Source organism: Cavia porcellus, unplaced genomic scaffold, assembly GCF_034190915.1.
Source record: "Cavia porcellus strain 051 isolate PalLab524CR breed Dunkin Hartley unplaced genomic scaffold, mCavPor4.1 scaffold_10, whole genome shotgun sequence".
Taxonomy (NCBI): domain Eukaryota; kingdom Metazoa; phylum Chordata; class Mammalia; order Rodentia; family Caviidae; genus Cavia; species Cavia porcellus.
This window is the reverse complement of record NW_026947493.1, coordinates 48,837,583-48,862,650: the sequence shown is the minus strand read 5'-3', so window position 1 is coordinate 48,862,650 and position 25,068 is coordinate 48,837,583. Positions and strand designations below refer to the sequence as shown.

Here is a 25,068-nt window from a genome sequence, read left to right as displayed (position 1 = left end):
TTAAAGACAGACGGCACGGTTGAGGCCCCACTGTTTCCCAGTGATCTGTGTGACCTTGAAAAAAGAACAAAACCTCTGATGCCCTTTATTAATACTTTAGAAAATTGTTGTGTGTGAGAAGAAAGCATGAAGTACTCTACATACATATGGTTTTTCTTTACTCAAATAACAAGAGTAATAACTTGAACTTTTTAACTGGGCTGGTGTCTACACGAGAGTGAATCTGTTAACAAAAAATTAATAGGAACAGACACTTGGCATGTATTCTTTTTATTACTAAATCTAGTCACATCAGGATAATGCTTGATCACATGTCTACTTCAGAGTAGTTGGCTTGAACAAAAGAAGTTTTTCATCAAATGTTTAGAGATTAATGAAGTTAAATTTAGGGACCTACTTAGTATGTGTGTACCTACCCGAGACAGACTCTGATGCCCCCCAGGGTGATCCTCTTGTGACTGGTTTCCATTTTTTGAGCTAAAATGATCTTGTGGCAATCTGCACTGGTTGTTAAGAAAGCTGAAAGAATCAGATTAGCCATTCAGAGGACTGTGATTTTGAGTCACTTGTCGTCTTTACTTGCTGACATTTGTCCCTGGACACTGAGCTAGGCAATGATGAATGAACTCTCTCAGCAGCAAAAACTTACAGAAGTCTCAAGGCACCAATCTCTATATTCCTGTTATTCAGGTAATGATTCTCCAACTGTAGATGCATTTTTTTCAGGGAGTACAAAAGAGGTATTTAAAGTTGTAAGAGTATCCGTTTTACTAGTTGGTAATAATATAAAACATCATTTAAAAATATTGACAACAGATGGATCATGAGGTAAAATCCAATACTGACGCAAATTTTTAATGTAAAACATAAAACTTTAAAAGAACCATGTGCTTGGTAGGTATTATTTCCAGATCTTTCTAGGTATGCATGTTTACCCTCAGAATTATTTGCAGTTCACTGGAAAGGTTTAGAAAGCATTACAGAAGTGCATGTTGAGACACCCTGGTTCCCAAACTGCCTCCTTGTGAAACAAAAATTTTAAAGAAAACCTTCCTTATTTCCTTTCTTTTTCTTTCTTTTCCTTTCCTTTTCTTCCTTCTTTCCTTTCTCTTTTTCTCTCCCTCCCTTTTTTCCCCTAGCTTAAGATTTCAGACCACAGGAACTGAGAATTAAAGGATTATCTTTCCATAGGATGTTTTTGAAAAATCTTTAAAACTTCAAAAACAGAAACAAAAACTTTGAATTGAAAAGTAAGTAAATTTTAGGGAGAATGCTTCCAGAGAGGAATGTCAAGTGTTCCTTGACTGGACAAGGTTACTGATATTCTGGAGTGGGCTTCTCAGTAGAAGGCCCAACAGACACATAAAATGTGAGGCATTAGTCAGTTGTGAGGATGATAAGTCAAGTCCACTTATTCAGTGAAATGAATTTTAAAAATTGAGATTCACCTGTAAGAGACAGAAAATAACTGCTCCATGAGGATATGTAACGAAATGATTTTCATAAATTATTTGCTATTTACCTAACAGCAGATATACCCTGCTTGACTTTGAAAAACTATATATAGAAAATTCAAACATTCAGATTTACAAAACTGATCAACATTTAGTTCTAGACACTAAAATAAATGAGTACTGTAAATATCAATGATTAATGATCATAAACACTTAAAGTTATGTTTTGAAACAAACATGACAACCATTAAATTCTTAGCACAGTAAAAAGAAAAGAGAAATGTTTTAAGTTATTTTTAGCAGCAGGGCTGCTTGGAGTTCAACCCAGATCAAAATTCATTTGCTTATCTTGAGATTTAATGACCAGATTCTGTTAATTAAGGAATGTTAAAGGCTTAAATTAGATTCATTTTAAGTATTTGAACTAGTTTCCCTGTTTTTCTTTTAAAACGATAGTGAAAATTAGAGTAGTTTTCTTTTAAACAAGAAGTGCTTTTAATAAGGCCCAGCATTTTTCTGACTCATTCCTTGAACTGCATATGCATAAGGGCAAAAGCACATTGCTAAAAGCCCTGGAGGCAAAATCTAGGAGCGCCTGGAAGACAAGGAATTACATTTTGTGGAAGTGTAAGGGGAGTTTAGAGATAATTTTGCTTTGGATTTTATCCGGGTGAAGCCTAGACCCAAAGGGGCTGGTAGAGGCTTCTCTAAGATCACGTACCTACTAGCTTGCACCTATGTAAGCAGCCTTGGCTCCTGAGAAGCAAAGTTGCTTGATGACCCAGGTTCCGACCCAGACTTCATCAATAGGGAAACCTCCAGCCAGTGCCTTTGCTCCTCTGCATTTCAGGGCTCTCAGTAGAAAATGCTGGAAGAATTTCAACAAACATAGTCCAGATCACTTGTAGGGCAGGATAGTGAGTGCAAACCTAAGAAGGTGTTTTCATTTGTTGCAGTTATTGAGGGTGCTACTGTTATTGGTGGCTGGAGCAAAATTCACCTACAAAAGGACCAACTTCTTTCAGCAAATGACAGTGTCTTCCCATCATCCCACCCCATAGTGAGAAACGCTGAGTGAGCCTATTACCCACCTTGCCCTGTTTGCACGGTCACTCATGTTGGAACCAATTCTATCTATGAAGGGTGATGGCAGTCTCATTTAAATGACCCTGCTTTTAGTTTAGTTTGTCAAAAGTCTGTCATGGAATGCCCATTTTGGCATATCTGCATTTTATACCATTAGTTAGAAAAGTTTATGTGGAATATAAGAGGAAAATATTTTTGTATCTAGAGGGCCAAAATACAATTATTTAAAAAAGAATGAATTTGCAAATATAGAGTGTCATTTTTTAAAAAAGCTTTCCTATATTTTCATTTTTAAAAAATACAGTTACTGTACTAGGCTGTGGCATGATACACAATTTAACGGCAAAATTTCAAGCTTAGATTAAAATATTGTAGTATCTGGTCATTAAATCCTGCTGATTTCCATGATTAACAAGTAAAATCACAAATGCCACAACTTAGCAGAAGCAAAAAAAAAAAAAAGAGTACCCTATGAATTATATCACAAATGAATAAAAATACTGTATTCCTTTAAACAATTATTTTTATAAGACCTTTATAACCCCGAGCAAGATATGCGAGATGGTTTAAGAAGAGGTTGCAATTTTGCAACAGGAAGTCTGTTCAGCTCCTCCAGGCTGCAGCTATGAAGGAAATATCTGTGTCTCAGAAACTTGTTTCCACATGTTCTTGACACTTTTGCATCCAGGCCCCATTATTTACACAACGCATTTTGCAAGCTCAAAAGCACCTTATTCCTCATAATTATGAATGCATGCAATGACATTTCATCCTTTCATGTGCAAATTCTAAGATTCATTGCAACAGAAATGCTAAAACTTGATCTGCCTACAATTTGAAATGAAAGGATCAAAAATGTCAAACATTGCAGAGTACTGGTTCCTAATAGAGCTCTCTTTATTGGTTCACTGTTCTTCAGTTTTTTTTTGTTACAAAATGCAGTCTTGACTCTTTATTTAAACAGTACTTAAACTAAATGGTTCATGCCATGCAAAAATAACATTTTATGCACTTTTTGGGGGGGCTTCCCATGTTTTAGTTCACAGGCATTATTAATCGCATCTTAAGAAACAAGTTTTTATTATTTTCATTATTATTGCTTCTGTAACTAGTCACATGCTGGTTTCACGTGTGGGACAATAACCCGTGTCTCCTGGGTTGGAATGAATTTCTGGGGCGAACAAGTGGTTTTCTATCTTGCACCCTTCTTGACTACTGTCCTTTTTTACTTCACCTGCAGCATGGTAAATGTCTTGCCTACAACTGTGACCTGTGTTCTGGGGGTAGGAAGAGCCCACACAGCCCTCTTCTCTTAAAGGGTCTCTCACGTCACTAGGTGTATCTGTAAAGCAGTTAGGGCTGGAGTCTGCCTGCTTGTCTGGCCTTGCCCCTTGAAGCTCCAAGAAATCTTCATCCTCGCCAGTATCTATTTCAGTAAAGCTCCTCCTCTCTCTTGAAGAGAAAGCAAACAGTTTCTGCTTGGGAAACCGAGGGGACAGCCCTTTGGAAGGTCCCTGGCAGTGTGCTGAAACCTCAGCGCCCAGCAAGGGTCTATCTCCCTGGGGGAGACTTTCTTCCAGGAGGATGGTACTGATGTGCTGCGGGGTGGTGAGAGAAAAGTCAGCTGTTGTTACTGGCAGTGGCCTTGCTGTGCTGGGTGGGGTTTGGGGTGCACTGCCTCTGTTCTCCTGAAAGTTTACTTTGAGAGATCTGGACTTTAGTGGGTTGCTCCCTTTCAGCGAGCTCTTAGGGCTGTCAATGGTGCTATCAGACTGCAAAGGACCGTGTAGCCCACACTGGGCACCACTGGCCTCAAGATTCACAGTTATGTCGACAGGGGCATAATCTAGAGAGGCACCCCTGGCATCCCGCCCTTTCTCTCTGCTTAGTGTGAGAAACGGAGGGGCTCTGGCTCTTTGGTGCTCTTCTGTTCCTGGGAAGTCAGTGGGGAACTTTGTCTGCAAGTGAGATGCAGAGGGCGGTGGCAGAGGTGATCGCTCTGTCTCTGTGAAGTCGGTGGCACAGCTGGTGAAGCTGTCTATGCTGGAGGTGCTTTTCATGTCCACGATGACCTCCGTCTGTGCCACAGCCAGCTGCTCCTGCGGGCAGGCTACTTCTTCCATTTCTATCTCTTCTTCGTACACAGATGGCCGCTCAGGCTCTTCTTTGCAGTCCGGGTTCAGGTGAGAATGAGGCTGTGTCTTGGTGATTTCATTATACAGCATCTCCAGTTTCTGGGCACTCAGGTGCTGTGGGCTGGAGGAAGAAGTGTTGTTCAGCTGCTCATGGGAGTCTTTTTGGCTAACCTCCTGGTACTTATTCTCATAGGACTTGTTGGAGCTTGTTTCCGACAGAGCTTTCCTGGCCCACTTCCACCGGCTTGGAGACAGGTGGTTGTCATCAGTCGAGTCCTTTGTATTGGCTGACTCTCCAGCCTTCTCGACAGCCACATCGATCAGTTCCATGCTTCGAGCAAAGGCATCTTTTAAATTCATAGAAACAATGCTTCCATTCCTTTTGGCCCGCTCAAGAGCTTCTCTCCTTTTAATTGCTTTCTCCTGGCGTTTCTGTTCCTTGTAAAACTCAGAAAAATTATTCACAATTATTGGGATAGGAAGGGCAATTACCAGAACGCCAGCAATACAGCAGAGGCCTCCCACAATTTTCCCTAACAATGTTTTAGGGTAAATGTCACCGTAGCCCACAGTGGTCATGGTGATGGTGGCCCACCAAAATGATGCAGGGATACTGGTGAACTTGGTAGCATCTTCATCTTTCTCAGCAAAAAACACCAAGCTGGAAAATATCATTATCCCCATGGCCAGAAACAATATCAACAGGCCCAGTTCGTTGTAACTCCGCCTGAGGGTGAACCCTAGAGACTGCAGGCCTGTCGAATGTCTCGCGAGTTTCAGGATCCTAAGGATGCGCATGATGCGGAAGATCTGGACCACTCGCCTCACATTTTGGAACTGCAGCACACTCTTGTTGGACTCTGTGAGGAAAATGGTGACATAGTATGGTAAGATGGCCAGCAAGTCAATGACATTTAATGGGCCTTTAAAGAACTTCCATTTGTTTGGTGAGGACAGGAATCGCAGAAGGTACTCCATGGTAAACCAAGCTATACACACGGCTTCCACATGTGCTAGCTGGGAGTTGTCATTGAGTTGTCCGAATTCATCCATTTCCTGCAGCTCTGGTAGGGTGTTGAGAGATAAAGCAATGGTGGAAAGTACGATGAACAAGATAGACACAATGGCCAAGATCTGGAAAAGAGAAGAAAGTCAAGTTAGCAAATCCTTTCAGTTGTATAACAGCGAGTGACATATGGATCACTGGCTTTTTAAATGATATGCAATGCTCCAAGTTATTGGAAAAGTTTTAATGTAAGTAACTTTACAACCTAAAATTCTCTAATGAGTACAAATACATTTACTCTTTATGAGTTCATTTCACTGAAAAGACTGATGTATATTTAAATCCAGGAACTAAGCAATTAGAAAAAAAAAATGGATTCACCCCTCCTCAATTATTGTTCTTAGACACATTTGTGTGAGTTTTCACCATTTGCATGAGAGCCCCATATGGCTGGAATAGCTTTTTGGGGAGTAATCATCTTTCTTATCTGTAATTTTTCTCTCTTAACCACCTGGTTTATTATTCCTTAAGTGAATTGCTTTACATGCTGCATAAGCTAGGCAGAATTCATGGTCACTAGGAGTTTTATTCTCCAACTAATAACACAAATGTAAAACACAAATGTAGAGAGAAAATATGGCACTCAATACACCAATGCTTCTCCTTAGACCAGTGCTCATCTCTGTGGTGAGTACTGACACTGGGTCCATGTGAGCATAACATTTGTCCTGGGATGTGTGGCTTCCTGTCTGGCGTCTTGCTGGAAAAGGAAGACATTCACTAACTTTTCTCAGGCAAGGTACATTTCACAAAGAAGAGCTTGAAGAATGACCATGGTGATCTCAGTGCAGGGCAGATCTTCTAGGCAGAAGAAATAGAAGCACAATGTCAGTCTTGAAAGGAAAGGGCAGAACTCAGAAAGAAATAAGAGGGTCAAGTGTCTGGGTTTTGGGATGAGGCAGTCTGATTGCTTTGTGACCTTGGAGAAACTTTATTTAACCTGACTGTGTCTCAGTTTACAAATCTGATAGAAGGCAGCAATAATTGTAGCTACTTAATGGTTGCTTTAAAGATTATACAGAGCGCAGATGTTAAATAAATGAAAGATACTTATATGTTAGAGGTAGCAATGACATAGGACTTCAGGAAGACAAAGGGGAAGAATAGGTGTATGAGAAGTCTGTATAAGCTTACAATATATAGAGTGCAAGATGGACTTCCTCACTGTTAACCCAGGTCTATTTATGGGGCAGAATGGAAAGACTTGTGTTTGAGAACAAAATAAGGAAGCAGTTTTGCTTAGTAAGGATTGTGCTTATTTGGAATGCAAAATTCTTTGTGAAATAGGAGATCTCTCTTACCTAGATTAGGTCTGGATTGGTTACATCTGACTTTTCTCTATGACTTTGGTAGGTGTCATTGGTCTCAGTTATATTTAGCTCTGAAAAGATATCCTGTGACTGTTTTGTTTAGAGATCAGTATCTAATAGACAATTTAATGAGCAAGGATTAAATGTCTACTGGCTACAGTTCAGTAAAAATTGGACTGTGAAAAAGTTCTACATCATCAGGACTTCTGATTTCTTTCTCCTAAGACAGTTAGGGACCCCAACTGTGCAGTAGTGATGGGACAAAAGGCTCAGATGACAAAATAAAGTCCTGCATACAGTAAACTATTGTCCTTAGCAGCATGGCATGTTTCAACAGACCCATGTTTCATCAGGAGACCCTGATGAAACCCCTTGATGTTGGGTGTTTGTATGAAATTAAACATTTTTACAAGAAAGAAAAAGCCTAAACAAACTCTCTAGTTTCAATTGCTCTTAATCAACCTAACATCACTAATTTTGGAGGTCACACATGTGGGCAATATAGTGTTATTTTCCTACATCTGACTTGGCATTTATGAGAACAGTTTCCTAGGTTATTACTCAGGGACCTGAAGGCCACATTTGCTAAAGACATTGACTGCACTTAGACCTGCAAGTCATGGGTGACTGAAATCGGATAAAGGTTCGTACCTCTGTCTTCAGAGTGTGTCTGTCTCCTGTGCTGTCTTTTTTTTTTTTTTTTTTATTTAAGAGGAAAAAGAGAAAAACACAAAACAAACCAAAGCGGTGTAAGGGTACACGTAATACAGAACTACAAAAAAACAAAACAAAACAAAAAAAACAAAACAAACAAACAAACAAAAAACATAACAGTAAGAAATCACCTGTTAGTATATTACATATTATCATCTTGAAAATAGTTCCTCAAATCACAGTATCAAAGAATACAAGGTGGACATTCAAACAGGTAGACTGCAAACAGCTGTGTTCAATGATCCAAAAACATTGATACAGTCAGCTATTTAACACCCCTAAACACACTTGCTGTTATATCCGTTAGAGCTCTTTTTCTTTCTTTTTTTTTTTCCCTCTCTTTTTTACAACAAAATTCACGCACTTTGGATTTCATTACTCCTTAGTGCTTATTACTTTTTTTTGGGGGGGGGAGAATACAGTCAAATATGGCAAAACAAAGCTGTCAGTCAATACCAGGGAACCTGTGCTGTCTTAACCCTGGAATCAGATTCTACTCATTTGTGCATGTAGATAGGTTGATCACTTAAAAATGTGTTTTTCCAAGAGTGAGTACAGGGTTAGCTTGGCCTGTTTGTTGCTCAAAGAGGCTGCTATGTGCTTCTTCTACTCCAACTCCTCAGTGCTTCCTCCGCAGCTCAAACAATGGAAGACCTTAAACTTTCTCATTAGACCAGGACATTTATGCAAGGTGATGAAAGCAGCTGTAAGTGTAAGTCAGCAGGTCCTGAGTGAAGGTGACCACTTGTTAGCCCATCAAATTCAAGGCTGACATGCTTTGCACAGGATGACAGCACCAGATCTAGTTCCTGGAAATTCAGTAACTTCTAGGACAAGTCGATCATGAACACAGTGTAGGAGGAGGGTTCTGGCTCCAAACTGATCAAAAGAAGGAACATCTTTTTTTTTTTTTTTTTCTTTTTCTGGTACCAGGGATCGAACTCATGACCGCCTGCTTTGCAAGGCAGGTGCTTATGCCGCTGAGCTAAATCTCCAGCCCCAAGAAGGAACATCTTTTAAAGCAAAAATGCCCCTGGCTAATGGAAATCACTGGACTGTAGCTCATCCCAGAAAATTAATAAAAATCTACTCTTTTTGCTCTGAGTGTAGAAGCTTGATCACTCTCTCCACCAACTACTCTCTTCCATCAGCCAAAGTTCAATTTTGGCTGAAGTCATTTCCTCCTCTCCCCAGTAAAGCTTTGCTGGGCAAGTGTGCGTGTCCCTGCAGGATTGGCCCTGTATCATTCTACCGTCTCTGGGTCAAAGTATCATGTTGTGTGCTATCAACCCTTGTACTTTTCATTTCTCTAAATTTCTCTACTTCTAGGTTATTGGCTTTTTCTTTCTCTTCCTTAATTAATTATTTTGTGGTGATTAATTCATTTTGTGGTAATTCTGTGGTGATGTGGTGACACTGTGGCCTTGCAAATGCTATGTAAGTGCTCTATCACATGACAACCTTCCTAGCCCTTATGCCTTTTTTTAAAAATAACTTTTATTGTTTTCCCCTCTGGTTCTTTTAGCTCTCATCTTTGCTCTTAAAATGCTGGAAAGAAAATCACAGTACAATGTATTTCACAATGTGCTGAGATTCATGGCTCTTATTTTATTATTATGGCTCTTAATTTAAAGAACAGTGCTTTATTACTAGTATATTGTATTTTTTCCCCATAAAATCAGGTACTCTTTGTATGTGTATACCTCAGAATTTTTTTCAAAAGACAGACCAATCAATCGCAATAGTAAAAGTTTAGATGCAGATTTGTAGGGCATTTTATTTATTTAGCTGATTTTGGAAAAAAGCTAAACATTAACTAATATCAATTAATGCAGTCTATATTCTAGCTGATTGCAACTTAACAAGTATGGTTACTCTTAACACAATTAAATTTAATATATGCATAAAATGATAAGGAATATATTCTTGAAGAAGATTAATTCCTGAAGGAAAAAATAAACATTAAAGCCCTTAACAATCCCACATTCATGTTAGGAAAAACCACAAGTTTTAAGTTGTACTGCAAAGATGGCATTGTAGACATATATATATATATATATATATATATATATATATATATATATAGATGTGGAGTTGTGGAGCAATTAGACAAATGTTGGTATGTTGTTTTATTGAAGAGGTTTTTTTTTCTCTTTGAAACACAATAAATAAAATGAAGGTGAAATTTAGTTTAAGACATAGAACAAACTAGACACGAATATTGACATTAGTACCACAAACCTTTATGGCACTAAGTGATGCTTCACTTGTCATAACTATACACACGTTAGGATTTGACTGATTCAGATAGTGAATCTCTGTCACTTCCAACAACTGGCTTCTAGAGCTGGCAGGAGTGGAAATTCTTCTCTCAGCTTTAGCAAATAGACTTGTGCTTGTACATGGCGAGGGAATGGAGATTCTAAGCTCTTACCTGTTGGAGATTTGGATTAGGTCATCTGAAAGATTCATTTACCTCTAGATTTTGGTGGTTCTAAGTCTAACTTAAAACATTTTACTAATTCCATTCATATTTGTAAGCCAAATCAAGAACGAGTTACAAATAACCTTGACATTTTGGTCAAAAGGATGAAATAAATTTTTGTTGCTTCAGAAATATAAAATGTTCAAAAGGGAAGGCTTTGCAAAAGATAGTGCCATGTATGTTTCAAGCATCTTATTGCTGAGAACAGACATTCTTTCTGGATAAAACATTTTCCCCTCTTGAATAATATAGATGATTCCCCAGTTCTTCAGTTAGATACAGACATTCACAGGCTCACACAGACCTAAGAACAGGGCTTCCAACACTTACATAAGTAGGTATTCCAAGTTGGTTTTATCAATTTTTATTTGTGAGAGGAAGTAAGGCAGCCTTAGACTTGTCTCAGTTGTATCAACTTGTTGATTTTAATCCTTTGAAGATAATGGCAATTTAGTGGTGGAAACAGACACCGAACGAGCAATTAAAACACTCGGCTCTATCTCTGCTGGCCATGCAGACTAGCCAGTTCCCTCCCCAAGTTTCAATTTCCTTATCTCAATGAGGCACCTCACATTGGCCTCACCTGCCTCTGAGGATTAAAGATCAATCTGGATCACGTGCCCAAAAGTATCCTGTAAAATGTGATGTATGATAAGTGTAAGAAATTGTGGCCATGTATTTGGAGAAAATCTTGGGGTAGCACTGAGAGAGAATAAAAACCACTTAAATTATGTATCTTCCATGTAAGTGTAATTCCAGATTCATTCATATTTCCAGTGCTTTCAGATATATTTATTTTACCTAAGCAATTGCTTGCATGAGATACTCAGATGTATCTTTATTTTCCTTTACGACAAACCATTTAGCTTGGCAGTATCACTAAAGAGTTGTACTAAGGTTAAGGGAGGATGTGAGAAGCAACCCACTTTCACATACTATCAGACAATTTTTTTTCTGTCTTATTTTCACATGTTTACAACTTACAATAAACAGCAAACATGTACCAAAAAAGAAGAGAAAAATGGAAGAGAATTGAGGCAGGAAGGAGGGATGATAAAAGGAGTAATGATGAGATGTATTGTCTGTATACACCAACTTTACACAAAGCACATAGAAATTATGTACTATAAACATGTACTAATAAAAATGTAGAGAAATGTGCTAGTCTGATGTGTTATAACCTGCTGTGCATTACCGCCATTACAGTTTCCACAAAAACACGTGGAAACTTCTGTGCCTCATGCAGAAATTTCCAAGTTGCGTTTCCTTTTTTCCTTCCCTTCATCTCATCTTCTTGCCCGTCATACACATATGCTGGGTGACCGTGTGAGAGAATGTGCATTAAAAGCTCTTAACTGCTACAAAGCACTCCTGATTTATCTTCCTGGTGAGGTATAATCTATATATTTTCAAATCTCATTGAGAATGTACTACAACATGAAAAATGATGGTAAGAATTTTCAGGATAGAACTAAGTTCTCAAGTTCTCTAAGGTGACAGGGAAAAAAACCCAACAAAAACAAAAAAGAAAAACCAAAAATACTAATGCCAGGCATTCTTAGAAGCATGACTCTCTATTTTCAGAATAAGGACATAGTAGGTTGGCATTTCTGAGCCGATAAGCCATTGCCAACCCACTTGTTGGGAAGTCATTTAGAATTTCATGAATTCATTCACCTATCTCCTATTTCAAGCTATTTTCCAAAAGATTTTTGGATGTAGCAAAATTGAAAGCAACTTTGCTTTCCACCAAAGGAAGAACTATCTATGACTTTTTTTAGTTCTAGTTTTTCATATTACTTGATTCACGCGGTGCTCTCCTTTCTAAGCTAGCTACTGGTTGGACATTAATCTTTTCTTCTTCCAAATGTCCCTTCGGCTCTCCAAGAACAAAAGAGGCTCCTTTGCTTGCATATTCTCAGCTGATTTGCACATGCAGCAAGACCCTTTATGTAGTAAATACCACACCACCAAATGCCAAGAATATGCATGTAAGATTCAGTTGTTTTAAAAATTACTTTGGTTTTGGGGATAACAGAGACCAAAGAATTAAATTCTTGCCCAGTTTGTGGAGTTACTGAATGAGCTGATGGGCAGGTTGATGTTGGTCATCATTTGTCCCCACAATGACTTCCAGGTGGAAGTGGGATAGGAGATGTGACCCAGTGCCACTGGGTAATTTCTGTCTTATTTTCACATACAAAATCAATTATTTGGGAGGAATTTTGGCTTATGACTATAGATCCTGTTTTGATTTTTCTTGGTATCTTCTGAAATAGGCTTTCATTACTTGTGACACATCACTGTATTTTAGGAGCAGTGTCAATAGATGAAGGCTGATGAAGGGAACTTTAACATGCTTCCTATTTACTCTGCAAAGAAAGGAGTGTAGGGAGGTGGGGGTAATGACTCTTAACACCCACTTCCATGGTTAGGTCCTCCCTTCCCAGGTATCTGGTCCTCAGAGAAGACTTCAGACCCTGCGAGTGAAAATGGAGAAGGGCTAGGCTCAGCAGAACACAGATACCACTTCCTTTACCTGTGGGCAGGGGCCAGGGCTTTCTTCTTCTGTGCACTGCTTAGTTTCCTTCAAGGGGAGCACAACACAAACATTTGGACTCTTCTCTTTGATATGTGAATGGTACAACTTGGGGAAAAGGTGCAAAAAGAGAACGAGTGGACTGCACCCTTTGAACACATTTTCATTTAACTTGGGAGTTTTGTATTTGTAGACTGTAAAAATCAAGCTGGAAGAAATATGAGAATATTTTCTTTTTCATTTTATACTTAAAGAAACTAAGGTTGAAGGAGTCTAATGAAGTGCCTGGCAAGGGGAAGGGTGAAATATAAGAGTCAGAGTCAAAAGGTCTGAGTTTGAACCCAAATTTAACATACTTTGTTACATTTGTGACCTGGGACACAATAATTGGCTTTTCTAGGACTCAGGAGTCCCATATTGAAAATGTGGAAAATATATATTTGCTTGGAGGGCAAATAAAGCAAAATGTATGATGGCGCTTTGTGATCTATATTGCTTTGTTAATTATTTTGCTTCTTTGAGAATTTCCCTAATCATATATCCATTCCCATCCTTATATGGCTATCCATACCATAGCCAATCCATAGGCTATGATAGTTCTTCCAATAACCTATAAAAGGAGCACATTCAAGCAGAATGTGTAATTAGAAGAGCCAGAACCGCAGGCTCTCCATCCCTTGGTGAAAATGAACTAAGACGGGCCTACGTTAGACTTTTCCCAGTAGCTGCCAATCACCCAAGATGCCTCCTCTTTCATTTAACTGAGCTGAAGCAAAATCAGAAATCAAGAGAAACGTTTCACTTGCAGCATTCATTTCCTGCACTCCTTCAAGGGGAGCACAACACAAACATTTAGACTCTTCTCTTTGATATGTGAATGGTGCAACTTGGGGAAGTTGCCAAATTATACTCAACAAAATAGGTGAGTACATTCACAAGAGGAGAGTGGACACTTGTTGCGTGTACTTAGACTCAGAAAGACTCCCATCGCAGCCTTGCTTGTACTCAGAGAGGTGCATTTGCAGGGTAGCCAGATTTAAGAAGGGAAAATAATAGGATGCCCAGTTAAGTTTGAATCAAATATTTGTAGGAGATGTACTAAAAAGTATTTGCTGTTTATCCAAAATTAATATTTGGTAAGGTAGCCTGCATCTGATCAGGCAATCTTATCCTTGACATATTGATGCAGGGGAAAATGATGCTCAGACTTTCTTGTGATGAAAATAGGGAAGTTTTAACTGAGACAATTGGAGATGAAAAGTTGCTGGGATGGAATTACATTCACAATACAGCTTCTCCTCTGGAAGGAGAAACAACACGTGCTCTGGAGAGCACTGATTTCTGCCTCTAATAGTGCCTTCTGGTAAGTTTCTCTGTCCTTTCCTCCTTGAGCTGACATTAGCCAGAGATTTAACTCTAGTCTGTTACAACTCCCTTGAATTGGCACATGACATTTTCACATGGAACAATTCTGTCTTTCAAATAAGATAAGATATTTTCTCTTTTTCCTTTCTTTAATTAATTAATTTTTTTTTTTGAGACAGGGTCTTGCTATATAGCCCAGGCTGACCTTCAATTCACAGAAATCCTCCAATCTCAGCCTCTCAAATCCTGGGATTACAGGCTTGTGGTCACCCCGCCCAACATTACAAATCTATTTTGAATAAATTAGTAACCATTAAAAGAGGAAGAGGTCCACAGAATTGGAGAAAATGAGAATCCACCTTTAAGAAATTTAACATTTTCTAACCATGAAAGAAAAATATAACAGATTCATTTTTGGTTGCTTCCACATAGACCGAAATCAGCCTAAAACTTTAAACAACTATAATATTTTTTAAAAATAGAAATTCATATTATTATTTTGAGATAACAGAATGGCTTTACAAATTCAACAATATAATCTTTCCTAATTTTAAGCCCTATACTTGTTATTAATCCTTTTTTCATTACACAGAATAGATTGTTTCTCTCGCCCTCCCTTTAAATTCTTATTCTCCAGGAAAGCTGCTTTTGACTGTACATTGGCTTTGGATTTCACCTTCACAGGTGTTTTCTTTAAAAAATGTGCTATTCACTCTGTATCACTTATTTTGTTGAGTATAATTTGGCATCTGAAGTTAATCCAACCAGTTAATGAAGTGACAATTTCTTATAAAGATCAGTGAAAAAAGTTAAGGCACTAAGAATTAATAGTATAGGATATCCATTAAACATCTATCTACCTATCTATCATGATTTCGTGTAATCAAAACCCCCACAGGAAGGTGACAGATTTCATACACATGCAGACTTCAGTGTTCCATATTCCATTTCATAAACATACTTGCAAATACAATTCATTAAACCATGTGCATATAAATAAAGCATCTTAGATATTTATAGAATTAAAACAAAATTAAAAAAATGAACAGAAGCCTCCCTTACTTTTCTCCCAATTAGGTTTCTAATTCTTCAAAGGATAATTCAAGAAATCCTGAGGGAGAAAAAACAGATTTTAGGCAGTATTTAGAACACTAGCTTTATCCAGATTCTGTAACAGTCTTCTTTTTTCTGTCACAAACATGTTTTCTTCAATTAAGGAACATTTCTAATCATAAATCATCTTTTTGAGAGAAAAGCCTTAAAGGAAAGGTAAATATTGCCACTCACAAAAGGGGATAAAGTACATTGAGAGAAGAAGCTGGGTAAAGGCTTTGAGGTTTCCTCAAAAAACCCAAGTAATTTTGTGTGACTGGGTGCAGCCATGAAGAAGCCTAGATAGAATGGAAGGGTTCATGGTGATTTCAAGAGTGCTACCTATAAGGGTATAGGCTGTGTACTGATCAATTCTAGAGGGTGCCATTCAGAGTTGTAATGCAAGTGATGCTTTCATATGTGCAGTGCACAACTTATACAACCAACTTTGATAATCTTGACTCTCAGGAACTGAGTAGAGTGTTGTGGTTGGATATCGGCGGAGGTGCTGGGGAAAGTGGAGCAGGGTACTTCTGAGGAGTTAAGCAATGGGCAATTTCTGGAGAGTATTTGATGTGAAGAAGAGGAGTTTGGTGGGCTTCCTTCCACAGACCAGTTTTCTTCAAAGTGTGGGCCCCAGACCAGCAACATTAAATTGGTATCATTGGTATTATATGATAAGTGGTTACAAAGTCTGATTCCCAACCCCTACTCCATACCTACTGGGTCAAAACTATAAAGAGGCTCAGCAGTGTGCATTTTAACAAGTTCTCCAGGGGGTTCTGTTGCTTGCCAAAGGTTGAGGTGGCTAATATAAGGAGAAAAGCCATGGAAGGATGGCAAGCAAGGCCATGGTGTGTTTGAAGTTGCATCTTATAAAGATCCCTGGTTGTGAGGCATGGGACTGAACTGGAGGCAGTGAGAGACAAGGAGCAAGACTGTTACTGCTGCTGTGATGGTAGCAAAGGGGACAGTGGTGTGTGTGTGTGTGTGTGTGTGTGTGTGTGTGTGTGCATGTGCAGGGGGCAGCGGGGGGACAGGCTAAAAATTATTTATGAGGCAAAATTTCAACCTACCTGACAGAGACGGGAGAGCCTAGGACTCTCCCATGTTTATGACTAAGATAACAGAAGTCTGAGTCACTCTGACAAATATCAATTATTATCTTAGGAATAGAAGAGTCAGAGTGGACCTTGATCTAAATCTTCATTTGTTTTTGGAAATAATATTTTCTCATATTAAAAATATTTAATCAGAGCTTCAGACCTTGAAATAGCGAAATTTCTTCAAGTTGAACAACAGTGTATTGTTACATGAATAAGTTATAAGACACCATGCATACTATCTAATTTTCCAGAACTGTTTTCTTTTACAAAATTTTATCTTAAGTGCACATTCTGAAATCACCCAGGGAAAGACTAGTTTAAAGTCCTATTTATACTTGCTGTTCCCTGAATGCAGTCTCATTTGTTGAATTATTTCTCACCCATTCTGTCTTCCAATTTCTGCAAGGAAGTCTTCTAAATTTCCAGAATTAAAGTGCCATTAGGAACTGGCTTTGTTCCCTGGATACCTAGTCAGCCCCATCAACTCATCAATCACCATTAACCGAGCATTGCAAGGATTTATTTCCATCATTATCCCCGTATCTCAAGTCCACGTCCCGGTAGCTTCAAAGAAAGGGAAAACAAAAGCCTTAATGCAATCATTTTTCCTTTTAATGAATCTCTGCAGCAAATCTCTTCTAAAAAGTACTTTTGGGGGTCAACATCATTAAGACCACATGACAGGATGCCAGAAAACAGAAAACACGAGAGGATCATGCTGAAATGGTGTAGCAGCGCCAAGGGAAAAGTGAGATGAGAGCCAACTCTAGCTGGAACTGCAGGAAACTTGCCGGATTCCCTTAACATTTGCTGTTATGAGAAGCTTTTGTTCTGTCCTAGGGTCCCATGAACAAGAGTACTTCATGGATGCTTCTGTGGCAAGAAAGATCAGGGTCCTTTTCTGCATAAAGCTTAGCATCACAAATAAGACATTTTCACTCAATCCTGTTTGGCTTGTTTGGTGGCAACAAGCGGCAACTCATGATTTGAATGAGGGCCAGTGCTGTTGTACTTGGGGGACTGAGGAGGTGTTAATTGGGCAGAGGCATCCTGTTCACACAGGTGTACAATGTGGACACTTCCTACAATTACATAGACTCATCCTAGGTTCTATTATAAAGGCTACTTAAGGCTTTGACACTCAAAATATGATCTTCCAATAAACAAGATCTGAGAACAGATTGGAAATGCAAAATATCAGGCTTGATCTCAAGCCCACATAATTTGAATTTGCATTTTAGTAAGACTGCCCTGGCAATTTCTGTGCCCATTTAAGTTTGAAAAGCACTGGCCTTACACACAAATGCATGTCACTGAAGAAAAAAATGTGAGAATTGGAGGCTCTTCCACACATTTTTAACAAGTTGATCCCGTTTCTGGGTAGAGGGATAAATAATTAGGTTTTGGGGCTTATGAGAAGCTTCTGTGCTGTCTCAGCGTCCCAGGAACAAGAGTACTTCATGACATTAGAGATCCCGGGGTAGGTGGGTGGATGTAGTTAGAAAAGAAAGGCTTGCAGATGATGCTGAGGTCATCTCTGATTCCACCTTGGTTTTCTCTCCGTCTGTGGTTGATAGCCATGGCTTTAAACAATTTCATATAACATAATACAAGTTGACAGAGGAAAAAATGCTGAATTTTGAGTCAGGTACCTTGACCCACATCCTTGTATTCCATTACTCAGTTAATTGCATTATCTGAGTCAAGAGATGAAGATGTTTTCCCATCTATATACTGAGGCTAAGCATGATAATTTCATGTATATTATAATCTTGTAGGGATGAAACTGGTTAATGCAAGGGGAGGTGGTGTTGTCATTCCTACATAAATGCTAATATTTTTAGGATAATTAAATGCATTTTTAACATGTGCTATAGAGTGAATAAAAATACTAACTAGTCTATACTGTTAGGGTTAGGAGCACTTTCTCATATGATTTCTGTTTGATATTAGTACATTGTTTCTTATGTAATGAATTCACCATTTCTATAAATATCACCGACTGATTTCAGCAAGTTAGGTGGAAACAAATAGAAGGTCCCTTTGGAAACCCAGTACATTGCTTTAAAGAGTGTTATGATCTGAACATGGTTTTCCAAATTTAAAACACAATGCAATAATATGACAAGGAAGTGGTTACATGTCATACGGGAGTCCACCCTCATACATGGAATTAGTGCCCTCATAAAAGAGGCTGAAGGTAGTGGCACCCAGGCTTTTTTTAACCACATGATCAGGCACATTGAAGCAGACAGAACCAGACACAGACCCTGCTGGCACTATAATCTTGGACTTCTTAGCCCGCAGGACTGTAGAAAATGAATTTCAGTGTAGACTAAGAAAAATAGTGTTTCTCCAAAATTCATGTATACCCAGAACAAAGAATGTGATGTTATTTGGAAATAGGGTCTTTGCTGATATAATCAGTTAGGTTCACATTACATTAGAGGAGGTCTTCACCCAGCATCTGATGTTAGCTTCTAGGAAGGACATGAGAGACACGGAAGGAAAATAATTGTAGGGCAACACAGGCAGAAAAGGGAACGGGGTGAGCAGCAAGCAACCTCTAGAAGTGGGAAGAGGCAAGGGAGGAGACTTGCACTTTCAGAGAGAGCAAGGCCTTGCTGACAGCCTGATCAGGTTTCTAGCCTCCTTAACTGTGCGAGAATACATTTCTCGGTTATTTTCGGCTACATATTTGTGATCAATTGTTTTTTATAGCCATCTGAGGAAATGAATACAGTTTGGGTATACTATTTATTGAGAGGGTCTGGTCTTTAATGAGAGATAGAGAATAAGAATAAGAATAGAAGCTGTCTTATATGTTCATTTCAAAAGTCAATTTAATGTCACTGGAAAAGCTGTAGTGTTTGGGACCCTAGACATTAGGCAAACACAGTATTAATTAGGAGAAATTAAGTTGTATTTACTGTTAGGAGTAAACAGCTAGGATTTGTTAAGTAGGTAATTAACACCTGCATTCTAAGTAGCAGCTCAGGACAAGTTAAAACACGTGGGCCCAGAAGCTGTAAAAGTCACTTATATCAGCCGGTCATGCAAGACAAAAATAAATAAGGAAACACTACCAAATAGCAGACTAAGAGAGTTTATGATAGCAACAAGAAATTTTTTCACATTAGGAAATTTAAAAACCCAGCTTTAAAGCAATCCTACAGTGGCGGTTTGTAAGTTAAAAGCGCTGAGGAATTATCATACTGCTCTCTACAGATACACTAGTTTTTGTGTCAAAAGCATCGCAAAGGTACTATAGTTTTTTCTCTCATTGCTATGCAGGCTTTAGTAAAGTTAAGTCCTCCCGAAACATGTGTAGAATGGCATTATTTTTCAAACTGAGTAGGGTCCTATTGGTAGATCTTAAATGAACTTTAAAAAAGTGAGTAGGATAGATGTGATTAGAACAGAAACTGTCAGGAAGAGTAATTCGTGTTCTTTAGATTGTTGTTCATGTGTAGATGTTTATACTGGTTCATACTTAGATGCCATACAATAACAACTAACATAGTGTTAAAATTATGATTATCATATTGGATGCTTCACATAAAAGTTACACAGGTCTAATGTTTCCCAAGTACAACTTTGAATAATTTCTGCCAATGGGAGAGAAGGTAGACTACTTTCTACATTCCCTCCAAAAAGACAGAACTCATTCTTTTGGCAAAACTTTGGCTTAGGACGTATCTACCTGTGTAGTCACATGTAGCTTAACAATAGGTTAAATTCTGAGGACTGGAACATTAGGTGATTTTGGAATTGTGTGAACATCATACTTACATCAAGCTAAGAAGGCTACAGTGCCACTAGGCAAGGTAGTCTTTTGGGACCACCAGTGTATATGTGGTCTATTGTTATCAAAATATCACATGGTGTGTGACTCTGTATAGTTACTTTGTTTTAGTCATTTTGCATTTTTTTAATTCTGAGATTAAGGCTTCTATCTTTTTATTTCTACTTTTTCATATTTTTGTCACTATTAGGGTTTTAATAAACTTAAGTAAATAAACTTTAATAAACTTAACTTCATGTCATTTCCTAGGATAATAGTTGGCGCACTGAATTTTTGTTAATCATCACAAAGCTATTTAGTACTTAAACCATTGTTATATGGAAATTCCACATATTAAATTGTATTTTATCACTACTGCTATATGAGGACGTTCTTATTAAACTTCTGATTAAATCATTCATGATTTAAGAGAAGTAAACATTATTTATAGGTCATTAATTAATATTGATTTCTAAATATGTGTTTTTGAACCAACTTTAGGAATTGGCTCAAAATAAAAGGCTGAAATTTTGATTAAGTGTTCACTAATCTTATGAGAGTTATATATTACTTAAATAGTTGAAATTAAATGATACTCTTAGTTAATATATTATGTTTTGAGTTTAAATTCTAGTTTTCATTATTTGGTCATGAGACATCTACTCTTCAGGAGCAGAGTTGATAAGAAAAAAATTAGAACATGGATAATTTTCACCAATGAAGACATGCCTGCAATCATCCTTTTAGCAAGGCAAAATTCAGCCACCAAATTATAGTCTACTGAGTGTTTCATAATGTCCAGATGATTCTCATATATAGGATAAATATTTCATATTTGAATTACTTACTTTTTAAGAAGCTTAAAATATTCTGAAACATCAAGCTGGGGATCCTCATCTGATCAAATTCAATCAGTTTATCAGTTGTTGACCTACAGGAAATGAAGTATGGCTTGGAAGCTGTGACGGGGTGACCACGCACAGCTCAACAGCTGACAAGCTGATTGCAAAAGGGAGGTGGAAGTCATGTCTGAAGGATACCACACATCCATTTCTTTCTAGTGCTGGGAAGGATAGTCCTTTTACAGTGTTTGTGATCTGTGTGGTACACAACTATTTTGAAACAAGCCCTGTTTAAGAAAGCTAATGCTTTGCTTAGATTTTTTTCTTGATCTCCATAGAGGGAATCAGTCTGTCGTTTGTTTTTAAAAATAGCTTTAAAATAGGCCTGGGATTATTTAAATGTGTCTTAGAAGTCACAGCTGAGAGAACTGAAAGATTTAGTAGACTGGGCTACAGGATCCCCACTCTTGGAACAAACCCGAGGGAGCTGTCCTTCTACGTAGTGCTGAAGATGCCTAAAAAGTTAGGTGAAAAATTTTCACAGTAGATCCTTATTCTGATGGTATAACATATGTATGCATACAAACAACACATTTATATACACAAAGCACATGAATATCTTTCTTGGAGATGACAATTCTGAAAATATTTTTCTCTGTGCTAGAATGGTGTGTGATCAGAAGCCCTTTCCACACTATTTACTCACAAATAGATGCTGTTTTATTGAGGTCACAGCTGTTGTTTGCAGAGCTATTGAGTGTAGCTCTGTCTTTTTAACTTGTAGGGCTTTTAAATGCCAGGCCAATTTTATATTTGCCAAGACACTAAAACTCAACATCACCAAACAGGCAGAGGATATGACTAAACGTATTATATTAAGATAGTACATAAAACTGAAACCCACAGAGCCTCAGCTCCTACAGGTCAGTTGCACCCCATTAAGTGGCTTATAGGAGTTTAAAATGTTTGGACACCAGGAAACACTTCGGCTTTCTCTTTCTTTAAGAGTAATATTTCATAGCGTTAAGTAGTTAAGTAAACATAATAAAGTTCACTTTGCACATTATTTACAAATTAGCTTAGAATTTCTTAAAAAGAGCTTTAGGATTTTTTCTAGTACTAAATATTAAACCTAAAATATACCCATTAAATATGTGCTATTATTATTCCTATTTATTTGCAAATCCATTGAATATTATCTGTGGTCCTTACACATTCTTAACTTTTTTCTAAGATAAGGTGAGGAAGACAAATTTAAGCTTTCTATATAAACAAAAAAGTTAATAGTAATAGATGGAAAAACCATGGTGTCAGCCCAATCCCTCTCTTCTTGTTGCATAAGAGTAAATGTTTGCTTCTGAAAGTTTAAGTGAATCAGAGAATAAAGCACAGTCAGATGATGACTTGGTGCTGCTGCAAAAGATACTTTTATGCTGCTTGATCTTTTTACTTTAAAGTTTTCATCTTAATGATATAGTTGGGAGATTGTCAGGCACCACAGACTTGGCAGATTAGCAGTAGAAATAGGCTGAAAGGAGCCAACTTGTTCTCTATAAAACCATGACTAGATAGGTTGAAAATGAGCACATAGTTGCTCAATTGCATATTGGCATTCCTGGCCAGGCTGGTAAACACCGCTGGGCAAATTGTGTTCATAGTTACTTTTCAGCTTTCTGCTTTCTTTCCCCTTTACATCTTTCATCTACCTGTCTTCCTTTGCCTATATTTCCATCTCTGCCTGTCCCTATGGGTGGGAGGCGAGCTGTTAGCCCCTTTGGGACCTGCCCAGCGCTCTCCAACGTAGCACTGCCATTTCTATCATTTTCTCTTTTTCCTTCTCTTCTGCACTAAAATTTCTCCTCAGTTATCTTTGCCTCCAGCTCCAGTTCAATCATCCTGATACCATTGTGAGAAGTGGATTAAATCTTGACCCAGGGGAATCTGTCTTTATTGATAAAAATTCAGTGCCAAGAAATGGAGACATATTTGAGTAGGGAACCTTTTAAAGTAGGATACAAATATTTATCTATTATGCCTACCAATTGTAAGGTTGATACTTCTGGAGAAATATAGTTTGGAACAACAGTTATTCTTTTAATAATTTACCACTTAAATGGTGTAAATCATTTTCTTCCTCTGCCAATTTCATTCTCATTGACAGAACAAACTTTTATTTGAACTGAAACCTGAACTTGACTCCATTTATGCCACAAACAATTGTCAATTAAGGTCATCTTAAATAGAATCGATTTATGGAATAGGGCTCAGGCTTTTAGCTCTAGAATTTATTCTAATTTTCAATAAAATGACCATATGTTCATTTAAGAAGAGCATAAATAAATCACATCTCATTTATATTGTCTCTTTTTGGCTTTCTTTTTATCTGAACATTACAATAAGGATGATATAGCACATATATTAATATGACTGCTTTTAGTCATCTGATTATAGTATTTATTCTTTCTCATTCCACTGAGGGTACATTTGGTGCTAACTTTAACTTTTTGATTCTTAGTGTCTCTTAGCCACTGACAAGTTTATTTCATTTGATTTATTCACATTCTAAATTAACTTTTCCCAATTTTACTACTTCTCAGCTTACTGATTTACTGAAGTTCATATCTATAAACCTTTATAATTAATCATATTTTATACTTACCTCTTTACAAAAGCATGTGGTAGTGAAAGTGATTTCAAATTAACCCCTCATGTTAGTAAATTAATAACATTCCTATGCTCAAGATTTCAGAGGGCTTCCAATATCTTGCAGGATCTCTTGTTTTGGAAATAGTTTCCCAATATTATTTCCACATTTTCACCTTTTCTAAGCTATTTCCTCTTACATAACAATTGGTCCCTTTAGTCTTACAAAGTTGAAAAAAACGTAATGATGTTGTCCTTCAGTCCATCTTCTTGCAGTGAATACTTCCCAGATTTTTGTATTTGTATTTGTATTTCTATTGAATGTACTGCTTTGTTCCATATTACCAGCCTGGCAGTTGAAGTTTTTTCTGATTCTAATATCCTGTGTAAATATCTACACTTATGTGTAACTATTCTTTAAGCTCTCCATCAAAGCCCCTAAATTTAGTGATTCATCCTTGAGGACTTGTCTGCCATTCCATCTTTTTTCCTCCCCTCCTCTCCCCCTGTTAACTCAGAGTCTGAACATGTCATTACTAAACAACTTCTTTAACTTCCAATTGGTTCAACTGTTTCTAGGTTGCTCATATTCTTTCTGGGGATGGAATGGATGCAGAGAAGAGGGAATTCAAGGAGCAGAATATGCAAACCATTGCTTTTATCTCTTTCACTTTCCCTGTAGTTTTCTTCTATTATTTAGTGACTTAAGTATTTGTCTTATTTCTTCTGATGGATTACAACTCCTCAGTGACATATCTACTTGAGATCTATTTTATTTTATTTAACATGTAACACAATGCTTATACTTAGATTCTTAATGTATAAAATTTAATCAGTAGTAATTATGAATTTATTTTTAAGATTCTCAGTCAGCTTATTTTGCAATTTCAATGTAAATATCTCACATTAACTTGTTTAAAATTCTCTTATTCCTTCATATATCAAATTATCCCATTTAAGTAATTGGATGTCTTAATCACTTTTCTATCATTCAGTTGTACTTTCATGTAGGCAAATTCTCTTACTTTAACTCCATATCCCACATAGAAAATGAAACCACGAAACATCAACCAGTGCATCCACACAACCCAACAGAGAACTGTTTCTTCAAAAAGTATGAAGACTTTCAATTATACATGATCACGGCTAGGGCGTTCAGAAAGTTTATGTAATTTAAAGTGTTTTAAACTAACAGAAGCAAACAAAAGCATAGTATTGCCATCTCCCTACAAAGTTTTCTCCTCTCATAAAATTAATGTTCTTTCACCAGCTATAGCTTGAATGTTGGTGCCACCTCAAATTCCTGTGTTGAAAGTCTAACCCTCAAGGTGACAATGTTAGGAGATGGGGCTCTCAGGAAGTGATTAGGTGGCAGAGCCCTCATGAAGGGATTTTGTGTCTTTGTCAAAGAGGTCTGAGTGAGATCCTGTGTGAGGATGATGTGGGA

General features: G+C 37.6%; 1 protein-coding gene across 1 annotated transcript in view; it reads right to left on the bottom strand.

Annotated features, from left to right (window-relative positions):
- Positions 1-254: 254 nt before the first annotated feature.
- Kcnb2 (potassium voltage-gated channel subfamily B member 2) overlaps positions 255-25,068 on the bottom strand; it is a 413,898-nt gene continuing 389,084 nt past the window's right edge. Inside the window, exon 3 of the mRNA XM_023561723.2 lies at positions 255-5,809. Coding sequence (XP_023417491.2) covers positions 3,653-5,809 — 2,157 coding nt within the window. The 3' untranslated portion in view covers positions 255-3,652. The remainder of the gene's footprint in view (positions 5,810-25,068) is intronic.